The sequence below is a fragment of the Onychostoma macrolepis genome, chromosome 04 (genome assembly GCF_012432095.1).
Source record: "Onychostoma macrolepis isolate SWU-2019 chromosome 04, ASM1243209v1, whole genome shotgun sequence".
NCBI classification, from domain to species: domain Eukaryota; kingdom Metazoa; phylum Chordata; class Actinopteri; order Cypriniformes; family Cyprinidae; genus Onychostoma; species Onychostoma macrolepis.
The window spans coordinates 22,321,297-22,348,132 of record NC_081158.1 but is presented as its reverse complement, the minus strand read 5'-3'; the positions used below and the strand labels follow the sequence as shown (position 1 = coordinate 22,348,132).

General features: G+C 35.8%; 1 protein-coding gene across 1 annotated transcript in view; it reads right to left on the bottom strand.

Moving 5' to 3' along the window:
- The window catches only part of cacna2d1a (calcium channel, voltage-dependent, alpha 2/delta subunit 1a), an 88,117-nt gene extending 61,900 nt beyond the window's left edge, over positions 1-26,217 (bottom strand). The window contains exons 1-3 of the mRNA XM_058772487.1: positions 25,841-26,217; positions 2,151-2,232; positions 502-618 (exon numbers count right to left, since the gene is read on the bottom strand). Coding sequence (XP_058628470.1) covers positions 502-618; positions 2,151-2,232; positions 25,841-25,947 — 306 coding nt within the window. The 5' untranslated portion in view covers positions 25,948-26,217. The remainder of the gene's footprint in view (positions 1-501; positions 619-2,150; positions 2,233-25,840) is intronic.
- Positions 26,218-26,836: the final 619 nt, after the last annotated feature.

Sequence of the window (26,836 nt, the reverse complement as noted above, 5' to 3'; positions counted from 1 at the left end):
ATCAATGCAGGTCGATCCAAGCTGGATCTTTCTGCAAGATCTAATTTACTAACAATATAAAATATTTGAAGGGTTTGAACGGAGCAGAGAAAAACAATGAGTATGTTTGGAACACTAGCTTAGTGCATACTACATTGTATCTACTACACTATATACTATTTTTTGATGTAGTAATTTATTACATGTCACACAGCACTATGGGATACAGTATTCCATGTAGCATGTTTTGGTTGTACAATGCCCATTTTTGTAGTAGATCATCTGGGTATTTTATGCATACAGATGAAATAACAAAAGCAGTATTTAAGTATGCTATTCTGAGACACATGGAATACACCTCAACAGGAAATATGCATGAATATAAAGCAAATTTCATTGCTTTGCATGGCATAACCCAAAATTTATATTCAGTTGCACTGTGTAAATATCACAAAAACACCTTAAAGGTGCTGTGTGTTTTGGATTATGAGATAATAATGTGTAATAATGCTCATTACTTACCTCTAGAGCTTTGGAACGATTGGCAAGAAGTTTCTCGATTTCACGTGCAGCTTTTGCCACCAGCTGTGTAGCGTTGTTTTGTTTCACATTATAGTGGTTCCGAAACTGCAGGAAAATCTGAGAGAAAAAGATACAGAGAGGGGTTTAAGCCCCTCGAAAGACAGCATAGCATTTATTAAAAATGTACCTGCAGAGTTAGTCAAATGTAAAAATGGTTGTGGCAGATAAGCAATGCATAAATAAATAAATATCCAAATGATTAATTACAACTATCCAAACTTTTACTAGGTACTGTAATTTACCCAAAACACAACTATTTAACAACAGTAAAGCTGGTAAGAATGTATAGGTTTCAGACATTGCTAAACCAAACAGGCAGTTATTTAGGATTGTGGCGATATGCTGAGAAGACTGGAATAGAATAACAAATAAAAAAACATAATATAATAAATATAATGTTATGTTAACATCAAGGCCAAAATACCAATTATCACTTTCTGTCTTTCTTCTAACTGTTTCCATCAATATACAAAAAGTCCATAAATTAAAAAAGTTGGAGGGATATACTTTGTGCTGCACCTAATAAAACATCCCGTATAGGTTTGAGGATCTGATCATTTGTGATTTTCACTTGTTAATTTATTTAGTAGTGTGAATGAGGCATTAAAATACACCATAAAAGATTGTGACTATATCACTGTGTGCACCTGGTCCTGTAAAAAAAATAAATAACAGAACAATCTTAGGTTCAGAGAAAACACTGGACTTCATGACCCCCATAAGGTGACCACATGTACCATTAAAGATCGCCACCAAGCTTAACAGCTGGCAGCAGGCTTTGTGGGATGATGAAATTATTTGACTTTCTCGCACAGCCTTTGGCCTTGGACACAAAGGCTTTCAGAATGGCAAACCGCATGAAGTACAGCACAAGATTTTGTTGAAACTGGGTGACAGAGATACTGATGCAGTTTTGCTTCTTTTGAAGTTGTACCAGTTCACCCAAAATGAAAATTCTGTAATCATTTATTCACCTTCATGTCACGACTTTCCTTCATCCATGAAAAGAGAACTCTAGAACTACTGCACTAGCAAGTCCCATTCATTTTATGCACAGGGAAATAGATTTTTAAGGACAACTTCTAAAACTGAGATAGGATCTACTATAAGCTCCAATTTTGTTAATCAACTTATTTATTTTAAATTTTATTTTATACCTTTATTTAACCAGGAGGTCCCATTGAGATTCAAAATCTCTTTTACAAGAGAGACCTGGCCAAGGTAGCAGCCAAATCACAACAAATGCATACATGACAAACACAAAAATTACATTTTCACAATAAAAGAAATGCAAAAATATTAAAAAAAAAATATATATATATAAAACACAATGAAAACTCTCAAGAAAAACAAGAACATGTCTCCATCACAACACTCTTTACAGTAGTTATAAATTCATTTATGGACTTACTTCTGGATTTCAACATACTTCCGGAACTAAAGCCGCTGTAGCACTCTATAGCTGGGATATATACTAATTATCAAGCTAATGTGACTCACATTTGTATTTGATTTTGTGGCAATATATAAAATATTCATAGCTGCATAAAATTTGCTTAGCGTGCTTAAAAACAAATGTGTGGTCTTACTTTTTGGAGCTCTTGTATGCCGGTCTCAGCGTCAATCAACTGCACTAGCTCCTCCTGCATCTGCATCGCCCATTTCCGGGTTCTGTAAACACAAAGAACCAATCAGATTTAGTTATTAATTACTGATCTCACTCATCTTAAAGAACACTTGAAGTACTTCTTTGATACTAGAGCAACAACCTCTAGCCTACTAAGTGAACAGTCAGTAATGAAATAAAGAACAAATGCACAAATTACAAACATACATACAATAGAACAAAGGTACAAATAAAATAGTAGCATTCAGGTATAGAAATGTAACAATTAACTGTATAATAACACTATAATTATTTTTTAAGCTTTGTTTTGTTGTTTTGTTAACATAAATGGCACAGACAGCAGCAGGTATTTATAGGCTGCTGTTACTTTAAGACTGGATGCATGGATCCAATACAATAATGCACATCCAATTTCTTTCTGTTTACATTTATTTCACTTAATACACACACACATAATTTTGTGTGTATTTATGGGTTCAAGTGCAAAAGAAAAATATAGTCTACTCCTGACATGTTATCACAATGTCAATAATTGCAATTTTGAGAGTGAATTGCATATTTATATGTGGATGGCTTTGCACCATGTTGCTGCTGGTCCTCTTAGAATCATGAAAAACTCAACTTTTATTCAAATTCTGAATGGATTATATATAGCCTAGAAAGCATGCAAAGAGTGCTCCTTTTATAATCGCTAAAAATCTGTCATCTTAATTTATAGCTTTTACTGTACCTTCTGATCACACTGCAAAAATTGATGTTGTTCATCAGCATTTTTGTCTTGTTGTCCAGCGCAAATGTCTAAATCTTAAATTAAGATACATTTACTTTAGAAGCAAAATGACGTGAGTCATTGTTTTCTGTGAAGCTGATCAAAATGAAGGAGTTTAATGGAGATTGTGATTCAAAAAAGAACAAATATCTGCCAATGGGCTCAGAAAAATCTACTGAAGTCAAAGAGAAAACAAGCTTTCATTCCCCACATAATCTCAATTAATTTTGTTAAATGTCTCAGCAAACAAGACTTTATATCTTCATTTTGCAAACAACTGTCGCTTGATTTAATGTTATTTGTATTGGAAAACAAGACAAAAAATAATGAGGAAAATATTCATTTATGCAGTGCATCCAACATTTAATGCCATGACTTTATGAATTTAAGACCTGTTCTGATTTAAGACCTTTTGTGGAAGTACTAATTAAGACTTTTTAATGACGTGCAGAAATCCTGTTATTAGAGCACACAAGTCATATTAAAGGTGCTTTTTGTCAGTTTTGTAGCATTTTATTTAGATTATATGGCTTATGTGGCACGCTATATGGATTTGGAATATCATGATGGTGAGTAAATGACAAAACTTTAAATTTAGGCTGACCAACAACATCATTAAAGGATGTTATTCTTAATTTGTTATGACATGAACGGGGATACATATAAAACCAATGATTATACATTTTTTAACCCTGCCCTGCAGTCTCAGATTAGCCCAGCACTGCTGACCAGCCACATGCTGTTTTAAATACTCAACATAAATCTAAAACTGTTGAGCAGACAACATGCATTGCGCCTCCTTCTAAGGGCACTATAGCAGCCCGTTAAAGCACAGCAGAACGAGTGTGGGGCAGAGGGAGAGAGAGAGGTGTAAAGGGTGGGATATGGGTGTCATGTAAGTGAATCCGTACCGAGGTCCTTATCCTGTCACCACCACTATGAATCTTATCAGTGTGACTCAAAGCCACAGCTGCAGAGCACGTTGAATGTATGCAAGATGTCCCGCAGCATAAAACACAAACCACCGCAGACACAAAACAAGGGCTGCTGAAAATTCCCTCTTGCTGGAGGGTGATGAATTTGGCTAGTTCTAGTGGGAACATTTTCTTAAAAAACAAAACAAAAAAAGCAGTGTAATCTGAGAAGAAGAACCACGTGAGGAAAGGCAGTATATTTAGCCATGAGGGCCAACCACCAGAGGCCTCAGCTTAAGGCAAGACTGGTATGAACATATTGATGCCATATGAATGTATCAAACAATTGCACTGCATAGATATGTGTCACTCACACACTCTTAAACTTACATGCAGGTAAACTTAATATAGACCACCACTCACATGTTACTGAATGTGTGCTTCTTGTTATCTCCAAAAAAAAAAGTACCATCTATAGGCTCATGAGTAAATGCTTGATATAAGTTTTACATGAATAATAAATATTAACATAAATATAATATATAATCTACAGAGAGAATTTATGCAGAGGTGGAGCATTTGACATCTGATTGGCCACCCCGAGTGCCACCCCAACATTTCATTCGCTACTGGCAGTTCGATGACTGACACTTCATTTGACTTCTCTTGAGAAAGAAGTATTTGTTTTGTCGTGCGGCGGTACTGCAGTTTTCCATTTAAATACATTATATTTGTTTCACATCATTTTTAACGTATATAATGACTTCACCCTAGGCTGGAAGAGTCTTTTTGTGGACTGAATAAAGTCTATGTTCCATATAAAGAGATAATATACTTTCAGATTGTGTTGCTTTTACAGCAAAACTCATCAATGCCCATTTTTTTTTCATTCTTGAAGTGAATCTGGTGCCAGTTTGGTGATTAGATCTGGAGATTAGATTTTGGAATGTCAGGAGAATAAGAGAATATGATGGCGTGGTGCTTGTTATCCAGTGTGCTTCACAGCCTTTCTGAAGTAAGTGGATTACCATTAAATGTAGGTTTCCTGAACAACAACTACGAATGTTGAGTCACTGTAAGCTATAAGTTAATGTTAAACCTTTTGATTAACTTTTTTATTAATCAAGATTAACCTTTCGGTCATGCCCACTATTTTTACATTGGTCCCGCCTATTGCTATCACTATGTCAATCACTGCAATTATTATGACTATGTCAACCATTGCAATTCCGAGAGTTAAATTCAAATTCTGAATGGATTACATATAACCTAGAAAAAGCGCAAAGAGCACTCCATTTATAATAAAAAATAAATAAATCTGTCACTCATTTTAGTTCTGTCATGACAACTCTTAGAAAGATTAGCATGGTAATATACATGACAATGTTAATGTATTTGGTCTTGGCGGAATAGATCTGCCACGCTGCTGCAGCTGCGAAAAACTTCCAATGCATCCACTCCACAGACATGCTGTTGTGAGCATGTAATGTACTGTATACCACTGCAACACATATAATATAGCAGATCTACACTGTAAAAAAAAAAAAAGTTGAGCGAACTTAAAAAAACATTTTTTACCAGCTTCAGCAGATTTTTGAGTTTGCTCAACTTGTTTTTGTGGGAGATTCTCAATTTTTTGTTGTATAAACTTAAAACAACAAGTTGAGAAAACTCATCTGCTGAAGTTTGTTGCCTTAAAATTTTAAGTTGGCTCAACTTTTTTTTTTTACAGTGTATACAGGTGGAGCTGGGGAAGGTAGAGGGTTTCTGAAAACGTGCTGCAAACTGCTACAGTGAACACTGGTCAAGTATTTGAATGTTAAGCAGCAAGCTCATTGGCTGTTCATGTGACGGAAACCAATCAGCTGTGCTGTGTAGTTAATAATGTGACTACTAGCAGACCTATCAGCCTGTGTCATCTAGAGATAAAGTTTCTCACACAGCTCCATTATAATCAAGCACTCTACACTACACAATTAATCTCTTATATCGTGTCAACACATTATTAAAATGAAAACTAAGCTTTGAACAAAAACTTTGGTGTTCTGAATGGTCAGTGGATTCTGACTAACACTGACTAACACCTCTGACTGGCCATTGCGTTCATAGAAACCTCTGACTTTCTCCAGAATGCAAATATGCTGGCCAGATCTGTTTTGCTGATAGCTCTTATTACAGGTTCAGCTGAGGGTGAAATAAATATATCAATTAAATGATTAATTATATATGCATTTTAAAGTTTGAATAACAAATAATACATGATAAATAAAAACAGAAATACAATAATTTTCAGCTATATAATTATCCGTATCTGCATCTGTAACAGCAGCTAAATGTTCTTCTGTCCAGAGAAAAAATAATAATAATAATAATCTGTGCACAAAAAAGAAAAGCTCAAACCCAAACAAGCCTTATGCCAAATCAATTCCTCTCTCTAATCCCTTGAGATGAATCATCGAAACTAATCATTGTTATGGATCACGAGTGCCAGAATGTAGCTCATTCAACAGCGTATGAAGACGGGAAAAGGCTACCAGCCCCTTTTAGTTTAGCTGATGAAATTCGATTGAAACTCTCTTCATGAGATTACAACAGCAGTATGATCATAACCACCACAGTAGCCATAAAAACAGAGCACATACATGCTAAGTATAGCGCTATACAGCTTGGGGGAAAATGGATGTGGTGAAAAAAAAAGAGGGACGGAAACTTGGAGCAGTGAATGGAAAATTGAGATAAGATCCCGTTCGGTCCCTCCCCCTCCTCTGGAAAGGGAAGCTGGGGGCAGGGGCGACCCAGCGAGCTGTAAAACATTACGTACTGTAAATAGTTTAAGAAACGCTTTGACTCGTTCAAGACTTCAGACTTAATTTCCTTGTAAAATTGCATACTCACAATCAGTACAATATATATTCATGAATTACATCAGGAAACAATTTGAAACAATCAGTTTCTGTGAACTCTGCGGAAAGAGAGGAAAGAGAAAGTGAAAATAACTGTGCAAACCTTTCCCAACTGGCCCGCACTAATATGCTGATTAAGAAACATTTCTAATTATTATCAATCTTAAAGCCAGTATGCTGCTTAATATTTTTTTTCTTTGATGAATAAAAAATTCTAAAGTATTCAAATTTCAAACTTTTGAATGGTATACATACATAAAATCATTATATATATAATGGATGAGAGAAATAAAGTGGCTGGAACTGCTAACATATAAGGTTTAGACTGTACCACACAAAACACAAGCTCTCTCTCTTGCCCTCTTTCTCTATTTTAACTATACTCCCTGAGGAAGTGAGTGCTGTTTCTATGTTCAGAGCCACATTAGACCTACATGTCTCCAATACTTTGGAAATATATGGCTTTTTATGACAATAATTTTATATTAGAGCACTAAATGGTAACAACTCATTGTAAAAATAGTTTTAATAATTCTGACCTTTACAGAATGTTGCAACTGTAAACTGTGAACCAATTTAGAGTCTGTAAAAATAGTTAAGCAAAAACAGGAAACGAACATGCTCCATTTTACGCTACAATGTCACTGCATGACCAGCTGTCTGGAACCATGTGAGTTGTTAAAATATGAGCCAAATGGCCTCTTAATGGTCTCCTCAATCATCAAAGGTCTCCCCAAATTAAGGTCACAGATCAACAGGTGCTGCTGGTTCAAGTACAGAATAATCACCATCAGGTTGGACAAAAATACATGGACATTTAGTGACAAAAGACGATCACAGTAAAATGCACTTTGGGAACAATAGCTAACAAACCAATGGGCTTTCACCAAAAGGGACTTTAATGGCATTCTAAATACAATACATTCTAAATACACAGACATTAATACAGAGTTGGTCATGCTGGAATTTCCCACTGTTCCCACAAATTAGAAGCATAGCATTGTCCAAAAAGTCTTGGTAGGTTGATGCGTTAGGATTTCCTTTCACTGGAAGTAAGGGGCCCTGCCCAACCTTGAGAAACAACCCCATGTTATTATTCTTCGCTCAATAAACTTTACAGTTGGCACAATTCAGTCAGACGGGTAACATTCTCCTGGCATCTGCCAAACCCAGACTCGCCCGTCAAACTGCCAAACAGAGGCAGCATGCTTTACATCTCTCTATCCGGTGCTTGGCATTGTGGCGATATGAGGCTAGCATGAAGCTGCACGGTCATGGAAATCCATTTCACAAAGCAGGAAGTTTTGTGCTGATAATGCCAGTGGAAGTTTGGAAATCTTCAACTATCGCGTATCAACTATAGCGTTGGCGACTTCTGCGCACCATATGCTTTGATGATCCCGCTCTGTGACTTTACATGGTCTGCTGTTCCTAAACGCTTCTACTTTCCAGTTATAATACTTACAGTTGACCATGGAATTTCTAGCATGAAATAGCTAAGGATGAAATTTCGCAAACTTATCGCAAAGGTGGTATCTAATCACAGTAACCAAACAACTGCTGGAAAAATATTTCGGAAAATCAACCTTTTTGAAAGTCAACTGTTTGGTTACCCACACTCTTCAAAATGTCTTCTTTTGTGTTCAGCTGTCATGCCCCTGGACTGTTTTTGTTGTGGTTTTGCTCCCTATGTGCTCCGTGACCTAGTTTCTGTCTCCCTCTTGTTGATTGTGCATTGAATCCAGGTGTGTCTAGTGGTTAGTCCCTAATAGGCATGGGACGATAACCGGTTTCAAGGTATACCACGGTTTGGAAAATTAACGGTTTCAAAACCACTAAAATTTCCCGTTATACCGTTCCTGCGGTATGCACAGTTTTTTTACGTGTCGTCAAAGACGGAAAGTGCAGGACTCCCTCAGTTGTGAGCAGTGAAGAGCGTAACGAGACACATGACCCCTCCTCCTCCGGACAGCGGTCAGTGAGTCACCTGTGTGTAGGATGATGGCCGAATGAGGTGAATCCCTGGAACTTTTCCCCCCGTCGAAAAAGGCGAAGTCTGCCGTATGGGAATTTCTCGGGTAACGTAGACCAATCATGTTCCGTACACAACGATGTTCCGTACAGATGCCGTTTTGGCGCCGATCGCTAAATAAATACTTCCAGGTCGTACACAAACGATATATCTGTGTCGTCTTCATTTCTCCCTCTTTCACCCTCAATCAAGACAGAGACCCATTCGCCGGTTGTTTCAGTGTTGAAATAAATACTATTTTGCTTGCTACCGAGGCAGATAACATACCTAATTAACTAGCTAACGTCAACTAGTTTCCTCCCTCACGTTACTTCACAGAGTGGGGAATAGCAGACTAAAGTACTACGTTTCTGCGATTTGGTACAATAAATTTAGCTGGTATCACGTCTATAATTTTAAGCCTCCTGCCATTGTTTACATCTGTTCAAAATCACGTCATTTATAAAAGAAACAAACTGCTGGCTCAGGTGTCTTTGCCACTGTTTGAGTGTTATACGGACTAGAGAGACCGTGTGTCTGTGTGTGTGTGTGTGTGTGTGTGAGACACACAATCGCGCGCTCTCCTTACGTGTATGTGCATACATCTTTGTACCTCACCGCTCATAACTTGGACTGAAAGATGAATGTGTAGAAAGTGAGCATATCTCCAAAAACCTTGTTGAGCTGCAGGTTTAATGACTGCATTTTTTCATTTTTTACAGAAATTGTTTTGATTTATGTTTTTGATTATTGAGCTATAGCTTTAGGTTAAGTGACTGCATTGTCAATTTTTTTTCATTTAGAAGGATTTTTATTTTTTATTTTTTTATTTTATTTATTTTTTTGCAGAAAATAATTTATTTATGTTCTGATTATTGTTGAGCTGCAGGTTTAGGCTCACATAAGTGACTGCACGTAATTTAATTAACAAGAATTCAATTATTTATATAAATTATTTAGCCTGACATGTTTACCATTCCAAAATGTTCTATATGTTTCTTAAGAATAAAATGTATTGTGTTCAGTGGAAAAAACGTTGTTGTTTTTTACCCAGACATTTAAAAATAACATATTATAGAGCTATAATCGCAATACCGTGATACCGTGAAACCGTGATATTTTTTATCTAAGGTTATCATACCGTCAGAATCTCATACCGGCCCATGCCTAGTCCCTAATTGTCTGTGTATTTAAAGAGTGTTCAGTTCCCTGTTTCTTTGTCTGGTGTCTATCGTCATCCCTGTGTGCTATGTGTGAGTTTCCTGGATTGAAGACTGTTATTTGTAATTCATTCCACGTCTCCTCGTTCTTCACAGTAGCGGACCGTGACATTAGCAGGAGAAGAAAATAAATTAATTCTTATGAATTGGAGTGAGTGAGTAGCCTAAATGATGACTGAATTTGGGGAGATAAATTCAAATTTTTATTCATATTTCTTCTTCAGAGTCATCATTTGTTATGAATATTTATATATGTACATATTTATATACATATACTTTGTTTCCATATTGTTTACCATGTATTGGTCATGTATGTAGTTAAATGTGCCAATAAATAAACTGCTTTTCAAATTAAGAAATAAATTGACATTTAATAGTTAATTTAATTCATGAACTATACAATGACACTTAACTCGATTAGCGACTGAAAAAGTATCGTAAAATAAAAATGATTTCTTAAAGGGATAGTTCAACCAAAAATGAAAATTCTTTCGTTACTCACCCTCATGTCGTTCCAAACATGTAGGACCTTTGTTCATCATCGGAACACAAATTAAGATATTTTTGATCCTGCACAGACAGCAACGCAACTCAGCTCAAGCTCAGAAATCTAGTAATGACAATGTTAAAATAGTCATTCTTTGCACACAAAAATATTATTGTAGCTTCATAAAATCAAGGTTGAACCACTGAAGTCAAATGGACTATTTTAACAATGCCCTTACTACCTTTCTGGGCCTTGACTGCGGTAGTTGCATTGCTATCTATGCAGGGTTAAAAATGTTAATTTGTGTTCCGAAGATATGTTATGTTAATTTGTTTTTGTAGCTTATTTAATTAATACAATAATTTTTACTATATAAAATTTTTATATAACAATACTCAGCATTTTAAACATACAAGTTCTACTCTTGGGGGGTATTTTCACTTTGATTCGCTGTTGAGGTTATTAATGCAGATATGTGAATATTCACCTCTGCTACAATGCAAACCTGTGACTCTATATTGCTGTGGGGATCTACAGGTGTCAAAATGTTCCATACCAAACAAACACGTTTCTATACAGTCTTCACACCTACAAACAGATGCTCCTGGGATTCTGTTGAAAACACCAGAAACACAGCTGACAATAAGCAACAGGTGTGTACAGAATGTCAGTGACTAAAACTGAGCTCAATTCACACAACTGCAGTTCAGCTTTAAGCCTTCAGAGCTGAAACTGTGCTATTCCACCTCTCAGACAGCCAGGATGCAAAAATGGAGCATGCAACATATGCACTGCATAGTTTTCCAAAAAAGTCCATAGTTTTCATCAGGCCATAAGTACTGTATAAATGACCTTTGTTTGACCTGCTTCAACCTCTGCTGCTTTGTCAAACCTCTTCAATCAGATGTCATTTAAACGTCTAATAAATACCGGCAGAATATAAGTACAGCACAGAAGAATAGGGTGGGATTTAATTATGTCACTGGGGAAAATCTAGTAGAAAATCTGACACAAGAAAGCAGAAATAAACAAGCCACATCCCTCTGCTGTTTCTCTCTCACTTCATCTGTTTAGCGCTTTCTCGGCTCCATTTCTGGCATTCTCACTCTCCTGTCTGTCAGCATCTATCTTGCTCTTTCTGAGGGTGAAATTTGTAAATGGAAAAAACAAAAAGGATGACTACATAGTACTCTGTTGTTTGGCGAGAATGCGTAGAGGACAATTATCAATTGACACCGTATGCTTTTCTGTCAAGTTGAGTTCTTTTTAGATATATTTTACTATGTATAAAAATACATTATTAGGATCTATACTGAGAAAGAATTAAAAAAATAAAAAAAAAGTAAAATATTATCCTGAAAATATTAAGCTAACCTGAAGAGAAAAATAAAACTAGGGCTGTTAATAAATTAAATAATTGTGAATCTAACGATTTCTGAATTTATTTATTAAAACAGTAATATCAAATTCAGTACATTTTAACAAATGTAATTTATTTGAATTTATCTATTAGCTGATTAGTTGTCTATTTAACAAAATTACTCAATATAAATTAATTAAAATTTGTGATTAATATCATGATTTCGGAATTTAATGAAACGGTAATACCAAATTTATTTAATTATTACTGATATACAGTCATGGCCAAAAATATCGGCACCCTTGCAATTCTGTCAGAAAATGCAACCCTTCTCTCAGAAAATTGTTGCAGTTGCAAATGTTTTGGTACTCATTTATTTTGTTTGTTTGCATTGGAACAAAACAAAAAAACAGAGAAGAAAAGTCAAATCTGATACAATTCCACACGGAACCCAAAAAATGCACTGGACAAAATTATTGGCACCCTTAACTTAATATTTGGTAGCACCCCCTTTGGAAAAAATAACTGAAATCAATTGCTTCCTGTAACCATGAATGAGTTTCTTACACCTCTACTGGAATTTTGGACCACTCATCTTTTGCAAACTGCTCCAGGTCATTCAGATTTGAAGGATGCCTTCTCCCAACTGCTGTTTTGAGATCTCTCCACAGGTGCTCTATGGGATTCAGATCTGGACTCATTGCTGGCTATTTCAGATCTCTCCAGTGCTTTGTAACCATTTCTGAGTGCTTTTTGAAGTGAGTTTCGGGTCATTGTCCTGCTGGAAGACCCATGACCTCTGGTGGAGATGCAGCTTTCTGACACTGGCCACTACGTTGCGCCCCAAAATTCTTTGGTAATCATCAGATTTCATGATACCGTTCACACAGTCAAGGCATCCCGTGCCAGAAGCAGCAAAGCAACCCCAAAACATCTTTGAACCTCCGCCATGTTTGACTGTAGGGACTGTGTTCTTTTCTTTGAAGGCCTCATTTCTTTTTCTGTAAACAGTGCCATGATGTCCTTTACCGAAAAGCTCTACTTTTGTCTCATCTGTCCACAGTACGTTCTCCCAGAAGGATTGTGGTTTTGTCACATAAGTTTTGGTAAACTCCAATCTTGCTTTATGCCTTTGTATCAGCAGTGGTGTCCTCCTGGGTCTCCTACCATAGCGTCCCTTTTCATTCAGATGGCGATGGATAGTGCAAGCTGACACTGTTGTACCCTGTGTCTGCAGATCAGCTTGAATTTGTTTTGAAGTTAATCGGGGTTCTTTACCCACCATTCGAACAATCCTTCGTTGTAATTTTTCATTAATTTTGCTCTTCCGTCCTCGTCCAGGGAGGTTAGCTACAGTGCCATGGGCTGTAAACCTCTTGATTATATTGCACACAGTGGACACAGGAACATTAAGATCTCTGGAGATGGACTTGTAGCCTTGAGATTGTCCATGTTTTTCCACAATTTTTTCTCTCAAATCCACAGACAACTCTTTACACTTCTTTCTTTTCTCCATGCTCAGTGTGACACACAGCACAAAGGTTGAGTCAACTTTTCTCAATTTTAACTGGTTGCAAGTGTGATTACTACATTGTGCACACCTGTTACTTGCCACAGGTGTGTCTAAATACAAATTACAGGAGCATCACATGCTTGAAAATTAATTATTTCTTACAATTTTGACAAGGTGCCAATTTTGTCCAGTCCATTTGAGTTCGGTGTGAAATTTTATCAAGTTTGACTTTTCTCAGTTTTTTTGTGTTTTTGCAGTGCAAACAAAAACACGTGATACTATGTAATACTTCCACTGGGGAGGGGGGAGCGGGCAGACAGAGTCCAGGCAGGCGACGAAGGAGGGAGGAGACAGGAGGGACCCAGGTGGCCGACCAACGTGAATACCAAAACATTTGCAATTATTGTAAAAATTTTCTGAGAGAAGTGTTGCATTTTCTGACAGAATTGCAAGGGTGCCAATATTTTTGGCTATGACTGTATTTTAATTGGTCTATTATTGATTTATTGATCAAACTATGGTTGTTCATAGATAAATTAAATATAAAGTAACTGATTAATCTAACGATTTCTGAATTTAGTGAAACGGTAATAACAAATGCCATATTTTTACATATATTTATGTATTTATTTATTTATGGCTTTCAATAGACATAAATTAAATATAAAATAACTGTGATTAATCTCATGATTTCTGAGTTTAATTAAACCATAATATCAAAATCGTAAAATGTATTTATTAATTTTTTTCTGAACTTTTCCACAGATCCCATCGGATTTCCTGGACATTGCAGAACTCCAGTTTGGAACCACCTATTGCATTCTGCTTTTTTTTTTTTTTTTTTTCATGAATCAAGTACTAAAATAATGCAGAATGCATGTGCGACTAAACAATGTTAAAAACAGATGCAGTTCATTCTTTGAGTATTCCCTCCTTTTTGTCCCTGTCAGTGGCAAAGATTCTTAAACAGAAGAGGTTTGATTCAATCACACTCAGGAAGATACTGAGCTGTAAATCATGTTCTATCTCTGTGTCTATGTGAGAAATTTGTGAAAGAGAGAGAAAGTGAGTCAGGTAAACCCTCTGAAAAATGACAATGATAAAGGAAATCATTTGGAATTTTCACAATTTTCTAAAATTTAATTAACGCTGCATATGAATATTTCATATTAACTCATTCATTACCAGCAACTGATCTGTGCAGGACTATTATAAGACCATGTTCTTAGGAACTCACATTAACTGAGGTAACACAGTGTGCTGCATTTGCATGCTCTGTTAACCAGAGATGACACCCAAGATAAAAGAACACTGGAGAATGTTCAATGGGGCTGTCGCTGTGACCCACCTGCAACCCAAATTCTGTTGGCCCGCTATATTCAGCACAGTACCGTCAGAACGACTTACGCGGCTCTCGTTCCCGCTGTGCCAAGGTGGGAGGGGCTGGAGTCAGACAAAGTCACAGTGACATTGTGAACGACCAGGGATGTTCTCCTAATACAGACTGTTGTATTATTAGAAACTGTTGAAACGGAGCCAGCCCACATAGCTGTGCTTTCAGGCACTCATTTCGTGCACACAAAGAAATATAGTGCCAAGACAAAGAATGTGAAAGCATTGGAATCCATTGGTTTTCTACATTCATTGGCCATAAAATGCCTTCTGATTTTCAAAGTCACAAGTATTGGCAAACTTAAGCTAACAACACAAAAACAATTATAATCTTTCACGTCTTTATTGAACACATCCCACTTTTTGAACAGGTTGATCAGAGTATATATACAGTGCCTTCGAAAGTATTCATACCCCTTCATTTTTTCACGTTTTATGTTCATGCCTTATATTAAACTGCTTTAAATTGCTTTTTATTCCACATCGATCTACACTCCATTCACCATATTGACAAAACAAAAACAGAATTGCCACAACTTCATAAATTTATTAAAAACTGAAATAAGTACATTGCACAAGTATTCATACCCTTAACTATATATCAAGTCTTTTTTGTTTGATGTGACAAGCTTTGCTCATCAGCATTTGGAAATTATCTGCCATTCTTCTCATCTCTTCTCCTCTCAAGCTCTGTCAGGTTGGATGGGGGCATATGCACATTTTTAGGTTTCTCCAGAAATATTTGATTGGGTTCAAGCCCAGGCTGTGGCTGCGCCACTCAAGGACATTCACAGAGATGTCTATAAGCCACTTTTGCTGTGTGTTTAGGTTCATTGTCCTGTTGGAAGGTGAACCTTCTGCCCAGTTTGAGGTTCTGAATGCTCTGAGGTGGGTTTTCATTAAGGCTATTTCAATATTTTGGTGCATTGAGCTTCTACTCTGATGTGTCCCTCAGTCCCTGCCTCTGAAAAACAGCCCCACAGCATGAGGCTGCTACCAGCACACTTTATTTTTGGGATGGATACTCTGCAGGTGATGAGCAGAGGTGGTTCCTTCAAACATGATGCTTGGAATTGAGGTTCATCAGACCAGAGAATATTGTTTCTCACAGTCTAAGGGTTCTTTTAGGTGTTTTTAAATTCCCAAGTGTGTTTTCATGTGTCTTAACTGAAGAGAGGATTGAGTCTTGCCACACTGCCATAAAGCCCAGATCGGTAGAGTGTTGCAGTGAAGTTTGTCCTTCTGTAGATTTCTCCTATCTCCACATATGATCATGGAGCTCAACTAAAGTGATCATCAGTTTCTTGGTCACCACTCTAAGCAAAGCTCTTCTCCATCAATTGCTCAGTTTGGCCAAGAGGCCAGCTTTAGGGAGAGTCCTGGATGTTTCAAACTTTTTCCATTAAGAGTAACAGAGACTATATGCTTCTGTGACCCTTCAATGAAGCAGAATTTTTTTCTGAACTCTTCCCCAGTGTGGTTTGACGCAAACCTGTTTCTGAGTTCTGCAGACAGTTCTTTTGACCTCAGGGCTTGGTCTTTGCTCTGATATGCATTATCAGCTGTTAAACCTTTTATTAAGATGTGTGTGCCTTTCCAAATCATACCCATTCAATTGAATTTGCCACAGGTTAGTTTCACTCGAAGTGTAGTAACATCTGCAAGCAATAAATGCTCCTGAGCTAAATTTCAACTGTCCCAGATAAGGGTATGAATACTTATGCAATGGAATCATTTAAGTTTTTTTTTTTTTTTTTAATAATAAATTTGCAAAGATGTTAAAAACTTTTCTTTTTTCTTTTTTGCTTTACTATTATGGTGTATGGAGTGTAGATTGATGTGGAAAAAATTAATTTAAAGCAGTTTAACATAAGGCAACAAAACTAGAAATAATTAAGGGGTATGAATACTTTATATATACTGTAGATTCTGAAGGGCAGTACAAAATGAAAAAATATATGACATTTAAATTAAATAAACAACATCATCATCCTGTTCAAGAAGTTTACACCCCCGACTCTTAATGCATTTCCTTAATAAGCATCATTGAATGTTTTCACGCGTTGTAATTGTTGTATATGAAGTAAAGCTCCAAAAAATAAGAAAAACAGCATAAATGTATCATTAAAGTGGTCCATATGACCCATGCACTATATTCCAAGTCTTCTGAAGGGATTCTGTTGATACTGTATGTCATGACTAGATGGAAATTTAAGCTGTCAAAGTTCACCTTCAACTTTCAATTCATGACAAAGAGCAGCTTGGACATTCTTTGGAAAATAGGTTCAGGAACAAAATTGGGGTGATGATATGATGACAAAACATCAATTTTGGGTGAACTATATATTTAAAGAAAGAGTTCAACAAAAAATGTTAATTCTATCATCATTTTTGAAACACAGATGAAGATATTATTAATAAAACATGAGAGATTGGAAGTTGTTCCACCAAAACTTTAAAGCTTCAAAAAGTTCATAAAGACAAAGTTAACACTATGTGACTAAAAGCCTAAAATAAACCTGTTAATCATATAAAATGATCGTGTCTCTTAAGAAAACTTGGATAAACCTGCTTAATTCATATGGATTACTTTTATAATGTCTTTATGAACTTTTTGAATCTTAAAAATTTTGGTGGAATTGATTTTCATGGGAAGACAGAAATCTCTCTGGCTTTATAAACAATTTCATTTGTGTTTCAAAGAAGAACATAAGACTTCTGTGGTTGAAACAACACAGAGTGAGTAATGTCAAAATTTACATTTTTGAATAAACTATCTCTTTAAGGTCAGTCTTTGTGGTAAGGGGAAGGAATGAATTAAACTACAATAATATATATATATATATATACATATATATATATATACATATTGTGGATGTAATATTTTTGTCTATGCCTGTCTTGTTGAGCTTGTAAAATTTGCATCTTTCTCCCCCGGGACTGATCTTCCCTTAGGTGCTGATATTGAAATTTCTGATTAAAACTGATTTATGTCAGAATGAATTGCAAAATGTGAGACCGAAATCTAAATATGCTCTTTGTGCATCCTGCGAGAGCGGGCCGAGTGTGTGTATGTGCGTGAGTGAGTCCATCAAGGAGAGTGTAGGGTTTCTTTACACATTAGTAATCTCCTCTGGCAAGCTTGGCTGTCTCCACAAATACATCTCTCCTCCTTTCTGTCCCTCTTTTTCTCCTTCCTTCACTCATGGTCAGGACATCTGTCTGTCTCACTACGGCACACGTCTTTGAAACGTCAAGATGCACATATATGTTAAGCCCAGGGTATCTCAAGTTCACCAATGCAAGTTAACATATCGTATTCTAACCTAAACTAAACTTAACCTCAACCCTAAACAGTAACCATGGCAACATACACTGACATGTACTTTTAGTCCTCATTCAATAACATTATATCAACCTGACAGCCCAAAACATGCTTTTCGGATAATCTTTTTAATTTGCTACCCTTTCAACTTTCATTCCTTGAGCTATTCTCATCTTAAATATACTTGTTTTCTCTCCGACCACTGTTTCCCTCCAATTGCTAAATTCACACACACATCTCTCCTTCACTGTTCGTTATGGACTTTGTACAGCTTCTCCTGCGTCAGTGTCATAAACAGTGAAATTAGCCTTGTGGGGGAAAATGTCAAATTGATATCAATCTGTCTACCTCACTTACGGAAATTAACCATGAATTTGCTACAACTAAAATAAAAAAAAACAATGGTTAATATAGCTAAAATATGGTAACCCCAAATTAGTATTTAAAGTAAAACTGCGGTTATACAAATGGCACTTAATCCAAAAAAAAAAAAAAAAAAATCAATGGCAGTTGTTTGGCCCTGAAGTAAAAGATCTTTATGCTGTCATCTTTGGGTCTCAGTTCAAAAAAACATTTTTGAGCCAATCACCTGAGCCGTAAATGTCATGTGACTGATAACTTCTTATATTACAACTCTAATTCTAATACAGACATAGACTGAGAACCTAAATAAATAAATAGTCACTGCTGAATCTTCTACTATGATATAACATATGATATAATATAATATATAACATATAATGTTTTTGAAATAGGTCTCACCAAGGCTGCTTTTTTATACAAATGCTGTAAAAACAGCAACATTATGAAATATCATTACAATTTGAAGTAATTGTTTTCTATTTTAATATATTTTGAAATGTAATGTATTCCTGTATTGGCATTACTCTAGTTTTCAGTGTTACATGATCCTACAAGAAATGCATAAGATTTTTGTGGGAAATAGAATGTTTAAATAACAGCATATATGTTTGAAATGGAAATTTTTGGAACAATGTATATTTGATCAATGCATCCTTGCTGAATAAAATTGTGTATATATAGAATAAACAATAATATTCTAATGCAATACTTATGAGCTGCAGGAAATCAATAGACTTAATTCCTGTTTTTAAAGCCACAAGCTCTCACAAATAGCCTGATCTGCCGGACTGATCAGTTATTTAAAGTATCTTTAGCACACATGAGGAAGGATTCTGAGATATGAGCCCGCAGACAAGTTTTCATACACTCTCAGAAACAGCAGCAAGCTCTCTGTAAATGCATATGTGCTGTCACCTGTGGAGTTCTGCGCTGTACATTCATAGTAATATTAGGGGTGGAGAGCAGATGTGCTTCTTCTACAGAGCTTGGTTGGCATTCAGCCAGCTGCAAGCAATTCACAAAGTTCCCCGTTAGCTTTTTGGGGAAGGTTTGGAGGGGTTTGGGAGTCCTCAGCGTGGCCCAATGTCTCAGAACTGAACAAAGAACTTTCACCCATTAGCATTAAGTTTTTCTATTTGTTTTACGTGTGCAGTTATTAACATCAAGCGTTATTTGATAGATCAACATTTTGTGGTACTACTAAAAACGTCTGAAACCATACAATTATGACACTCATATGACCATAAAAACAAAATTAGACTGAACATATTATATGTGGGCATGGGAACAGGAAGACTGCTGCTGTGTGGGTTTACTTTAGCTGTACTCTGGGGACAAATTTGTCTAAACCTGTCTAAATCTGTCTAAAACTCCCGTTAGTCATCTGAGGGATTTCTAATTTTCAATTAGAAAAATAAAATTAAATAAAACATGACAAAATAATAAAATAAAATATAAAATGAAAGCAAATTAAAAAATAAATACATTTAACAAATTTGAGTTTACACACTATTCCAGCTTTATTAAATTCAAAATTCATGGTTGATTGATAGATAGATAGATAAATGTGATTTTAGAGCTTCATTAAATTCATAAATCATGAAATCAATCATTCTTAAATATTTAATTCATATATATTGACAGAAATAAATAACTACAATTAAAATAATATTTAAAAGTAATAATTAAATAAATAGAAATATAATTTTCTCCCAAAAACAGTTAGACATTCATAATTAGCTTTACACAAATCAACTGAATGGAACAGAACAATTGAATGTCTAGATAAATGTATTTGTGTGGAAAGAAAGTATAAACTCCTGTGCAGTTTGGACAAGAATATTAATTGGAAAGACACATGGGGACATTCTGGTCCTCTGCCATTCACCCTGAATCTGACTGAGCTTTAACTTTGCCTGAGTGTTTGAGTGACAAAAATAGCTCCCAGCTGTTTTCAAAGGGCTCAGCAAATACCTACAAAAAGGCTTCATGCTGAACTAAGGTGTCAAAAAACTGCCTCTAAACACATAAGCACAGCACAAACACATAATGTACTAGCAAAACCTTTCTTTCTGGAAAGATCTAAAACTCTGGAGCCGTAGTTCAAAGTTAAACCCACGCCACAAAGACTGTGAGCCGGCTGATTTCCAAAGGGCAAATAATGCTAGTTCTGCACTCTGAGAAGGGAGGAATAAGGCTAGAAACAGGAAAGGCCTATGTATCGAACTGCTTAAGCATGAAATTTGATTATGCTTGTAGTCAAAGTGCAACATGGCGAGGACACTGAGGCAAATGTTGTAGAAGTGTGATTCGAAGATGAAGAGAGGCTAACCGATCCAGTACTGTCATCCCAGAGGCCCAGAAACCTGAAACATGAGGCTCTAGATCCAAAGAAAAAACATTACTGGGAACCATCACATCAAGAATCCATCACATGTGCTGAGAAACAACCTCAATGTCCTGATCGACAGTCAAGGCAGTAAAAAGAAATTATTCTTGGTTTTAATACATAATGCTTAAAAAAAGATGTTCAGGAACTTTTAGAAGTAATTCATCTCATTGAAAATATTCTACTATGATACGTTTCATTTTTTTTCAACTAAATTTTTTCAAAGGCTTGCACAAGGAAAATGGTTTTGTACAGTCCAAAATACCCTCTTCCCCTGCATGCATTAAGTTTGGTTGCATTTTGACATTTGCCAGTTTGAATTAAACAGTGATTGTTCATTTGTGTCACTTTTAGTAAAAATTTGTTTTAATAAGTACTTTGCTCTCCAGTATTTAAAAGTTTGGTGGCAGTAAGATTTATTTATTTTTTATTTTATTACAGAAATTATTTTTACTTAGTAATTATGCATGATCTTGATCAAAAATTACAGTAAATACATTTATATTTTTTGTTATTTGAAACTTTCTACTCATTAAAGAATCCTGAAAAAAATGTTAAGCAGCACAACATTTTTTTTGTGTTTATTTACTTTGATAATTAGTCATGTTTCTTAAGCATCAAATCGGCATATTAGAATAATTTATAAAGCATAATGTGACACTGAGGACTGGAGTAATGATGTTGAAAGTTCAGCTTTGCCATCAGAAGAATAAATTACATTCGAAAATATATTAAAATAGAAAACAGTTATTTTCAATTGTAATAAAATTTCACTATAATCCTGTTTTTACAATATTTTGGATCAAATAATTTCAGCCTTAGTGAGCATAAAAGACTTCTTTCAGAAACATTAAAGCATCTTACTAACACTTTTGAATGGTAGTGTAAATGATGGCACTCTTTTGCATAAAAATATTAAGCAAATGAATTCAGTTCAAAATAAGCCATGCAAACTTTTTTAAGTTCACAGCTAAAAGTTTGTTTATTAACATAAAAGCCATGAAAGTTAAATAGGAGGAGGATGACAGGTCCCAAACCATTACAGAAGCAAAGATGACAATTCATAACATCTAAATAATGGCAAAAGTGCACAGAGGTGCTACCTGCTTTGTGCTTCTCTCGAGAAGCTTTCGGGGTGGAACGGGTGACATCAGCCTCAGATCTGAGGACATTAATCATTTGCCTCACAGCACAGCAAAAGCCACAAGACACTAAGAAGGGATGGGGGAGACTGGGGAGGAGAGTGCAGTCACAGAGCATGAAGCAGACAGGCTCTGGCATTAGGAGGTTAGAGTTTGGGCACAAAGATGCAGTCACACAGATCAGGAGGAAAAGTGGCACAGAATGACAAGAAAGAAAGGAAGAGGGACCACAATAAAGAAAAAAAAAACATTTTACTTATGTAATGTGACATTTCTCAGTGAAATATGATATAAGCAAGAAGGAATGAAAGTTGGAACATCCGTTTATCTGTTGGGTTTTGATTGTTGCTTGAAAAAAATGGGTGTTTGATACCAGAATGCACCAGAATTTGTGATGTCAGCTAAAAAGGAAAGTCATTTTAGAAACAAAATAAGTTATTCAATTTTGACAAAAGACTATGAAGATAACGATTTTGTCTATTTAGAACAACATAAACCAACAACTCGTTCCTAATAAGAGCAGGTAAATAGACTGGATTTTGATTCTATGTCAACTTTAACTTGTTAGATCAGGTACAAGCTCACAACACAGATCAGACACAGGCCTAAGGACATCAGACTGTGATTTACATATTACCAAATTCTGTCTCAACCCCAAACAATCTCAAGCAAAGAGTGGAATCTGATTGCTTGCGTTTGACAGATGATTGCTTCTACGCCTTGAGCTGTTCTTGTGTCCAATCTGTCATAGAGAAAGACTATATCAGTTTGAAGATGTTGTAAAACACACTAAAACTCAACAACTGTAGTTTAATGCCAGCAAATGAGGCTATAGGATGGAGAGCACGGACGAACAACTCTGATACACTCGCAAGAGAGCGGACAGGTAGAGCATCTGAAGGTAAGCTTTAATGCATAATCTTATGGTGACTATGGTAAAAAAGTTAAGGTTTCACATGCTTGAGTTTGAAATAATATGGACACGTGATAGGCTCTGCTCAACTAAAAATAACTCACAGAACACAGGTGGCACATCAGGTTTTGATGACCACTTGTCTGGCACTAGCAGCCTTGCTGGTGTTATAAAACCACAAAACATGTTGTGAATTCATTTGTTAAAAGATTACACAGTTTACAGTTTATGATGAAAATAATATGAATGATTTAAAGGGACAGCTCACAAATTCTGGCATCACTTCATTACTCTCATGTCTTTTTAAACTTGTATGACTTTCTTCTGCATAATATCCCCTTTATATATACATATATTCCACAGTCATATACTTTATTTATTTATTCATTCATTCTTTCATTTTATATGGGGGTGGGATATCAGCGTGATTCATTTAAAAGGTCTGACTCAAATGAATCATTCATTCATAAATAGGATGTCACTGACGGAACATGCCAAAAAGAAATAGGTCAAGATTTTAGGAAAAAGCAACTTAAATTTCACCTGTTCATCACATATTGCCTATATTTTATCTCCAAGAAACGTTGTAAACGTGTCATATAAACTACCTTTATGATACATCTGTGGTCATTTTCAGAGATGGGAAGTAACGAAGTACAAATACTTCGTTACTGTACTTAATTAGATTTTTCTGGTATCACTACTTTACTTTACACTATTTATTTTTCTGACTACTTTTAACTCCTTACATTTTTACACAAATGTGACCCTGGCCCACAAAACCAGTCATAATTGTCAATTTTTCGAAATTGAGATTTGTACATCATCTGAAAGCTGAATAAATAAGCTTTCCATTGATGTATGGTTTGTTAGGATCGGACAATATTTGGCCGAGATATAACTATTCGAAAATCTGGAATCTGAGGGTGCAAAAAATTCAAAATACTGACCAAATCACCTTTAAAGTTGTCTAAATGAAGTTCTTAGCTATGCATGAATATACTGATATACTGATCAAAAATTAAGTTTTGATATATTTACAGTAGGAAATTCACTAAATATCTTCATGGAACATGATCTTTACTTAATATCCTAATGATTTTTGGCATAAAATAAAAATGGATAATTTTGACCCATACAATGTATTTTCGGCTATTGCTAAAAATATAACCCAGCGACTTTAGACTGGTTTTGTGGTCCAGGGTCACAAATATCTGTACTTTCGACTTATCACATTTTCAAACCAGGCTCGTTACTTTAGTTTTGGTGGATCACCATTGGATAACAAATCTATAATAAATCATGAATCGGTTAGTCTTGACTGGCAACGCGATTCGGCTCGCGTCTCCGCCAAAAGGTTTCTATCAGTTTCTATCAGAGTAATCAATGCAAGAGACTCAAGGATGGAGTGGATCCGAGAGGCAAAACTACTGACCTGTTCATGACTTCAAGTGCAGGTCAGATTCATCTGTAAATAGGCTGTAGTTTCGTGTTTGTTTACTTAGTTAAGAATTAAACTAGCAACTCTTAGCAGTAGCAGCCAGATGATTAATAATAGCCTACTGTAAACTAAACTAAACTAAATTACTATCATCACTCAAAATACTGTATGATAAAGGACATCATTATTATCTACTGTAAAGTTACAGTAGTAATTTAGCAAACAAATGTTATAAAACATCATTAATACGTTTAGAGGAGAGGGAGCTAGGGCAGATAACAACACAACCCTTATGAAAATTCAAACCAAAAACCATGGTTATAGTTAAACCATGGTTTTGCTACACTAACTATAGTCTAACTATGAAATGTGTAGTAAAACTATGGTTGTAAATTAAAACATTGTAATCAATCTGCCAAAAAAAAAAAAAAAACATGGTTACTATACTTTTACTGTAATAAATCATGGTTAACTTTGGTAAGAGAAAAATATGACTCATGATAATGCAATAACATGTACAGTATTAGGATTTTCCTTTAAATATATTGTCATGATGTAATTATTATTGTACTAATTTTGACATTTAGGCAATTTAAAAGTATAGTTTCGCTAAATCTACAGTATATAGTATTTAAAGTCATTATAAGATAGAACAACAACACATGGTCATAATGTGATACTTTAAATTGAACTAAAAAAAAAGTTATGTTATTGCAAACAGAATACAATGAGGTGGTTGTTTTGCAACAAGGTGGATACAGTTCTGTTCATAACAGCAGATGGCTGATGGGAAAATTGACAGGTACAAGAAAATTAGTGGAAAAAAGTAAACACACACAAAGTAACATATAGAGAGATATCATGGAAAATGAAGAGACTGAAAAGGAAAATGGAAGTGAAGATGCAGTTCGATGGAGAAGCTTTAATTATTTTGCATGGCCCCAGCCTAAGGTTTTAAACCTTTTTTAAAATGTGATGGCCATACAAAAAAAAAAAAATTATTTGTGGTTTCAGAATTTGTTATGGGTGTATGGGATGGCCTGGATGAGTGAGAATTCTACTTTTACCAAAGTATTTTTAAACATGAGTATCTGTACTTCTACTTGAGTGAAGGATGTGTGTACTTTTGCCATCTCTGGTCATTTTTGTGTTCTATTTTGAGGCTTGACATCTTCAGTTCAGTCACTATTCAATGTCACTGCATAGTAAAGAAATTCTCCTAAATGTCTTTTTGAACTATCCCTTTAACTTAACACGCCGCCACTGAAACGCAACGCGACGCGACGCAACGGCCGCCAAAGACGACCGACTGACGCTTGTGTATCTACCGACAACTGTATCCAAAATAGCGAATAATGTGTCCAGTAAGACGCAACTTGTGGCTTCCGCTCTTGGAATACAAAAACTTAAAAGTATTTTGAAATTATAGCCAACAAAAAATGTTGATAGTAATAAGTGCAACAACTCAGAAATCATAACAATAATAGCAAGTTTTGTGCTGCCTACTTACAGATGGGAGTCGGGGAACTGTATAGCGCTTCCACAGCTGAATAAAGACAGAAGTAGAAGAACAGCAGCGGACAATCTGAGCGCATCCATTATTCTTCTGACTGACATCCAACAGACGAGTTTCTCCCACTAAAATCCACTGAGGTGACCCTCCTAAAGCAGCCGAGCTGCCGCCATGAGCGCCGTTACTTCCACAAATGAATCTCAGATGCTTTTGGTCCCTCCAGCTACTTCTGCATTTGCCCTGTTGAATTAGTTCAGATGTTTCTCCAGAGATGTGCAGACTGGCAGGGGGAGTCCGGTGCGGGGCGTTTCCGTGTCTCTCCGGTTTGGCAGTACGTTAAGAGTCTGTTTTAGACTGTGCGCGCTGTGGCGGATCAGTTTCCACACGCCCCCCACCCATCTGCGAGCGATCTTCATCACGCGTGTCGCTCCATACAAGGAGCTCGCGCCGCACAGTAGATACGCGCTGCGAGGCATCACGAGCTCATGGATTTGAACGACAAGAAAGTTCCATCAGATAGATAGACAGACAGACAGATAGATAACAACAACAATACATTTCAGAGGAACATTTTTGTGGACTTCTTATGCAATTTTGGATTTCTCAAGGTATATTTATTTTTTTAAATTCCAATTTTATGGGAGTACAAATGAAAGCCTTCAAGTGCCGTTCGAAATTTTCTTCAAAATTTAGCATTTTTCTCAAGCTCATGTGTGTAGGTTCAGTAATTTCACTTTTATGGCAATGAATAGGTTCTTTTTTTATTGCCATTAAAGTGAAAAAAATGAACATATGCATGGGAGCCTGAGAAAATTTCAGACAGCACTTAGAGGCTTTTGCATCTGAACTCTTCAAATGCAGTTTAGTTAAAAAATAAAATTAAAAAATAACTGCTATTATTGCCTCAGAAAATAAAGACACTGTTCACTGAAAACAAGTTGACATTTTTTGATAATGATAGTCAGCCTATTAAGCAGCCTTTAGGTAGGTTTA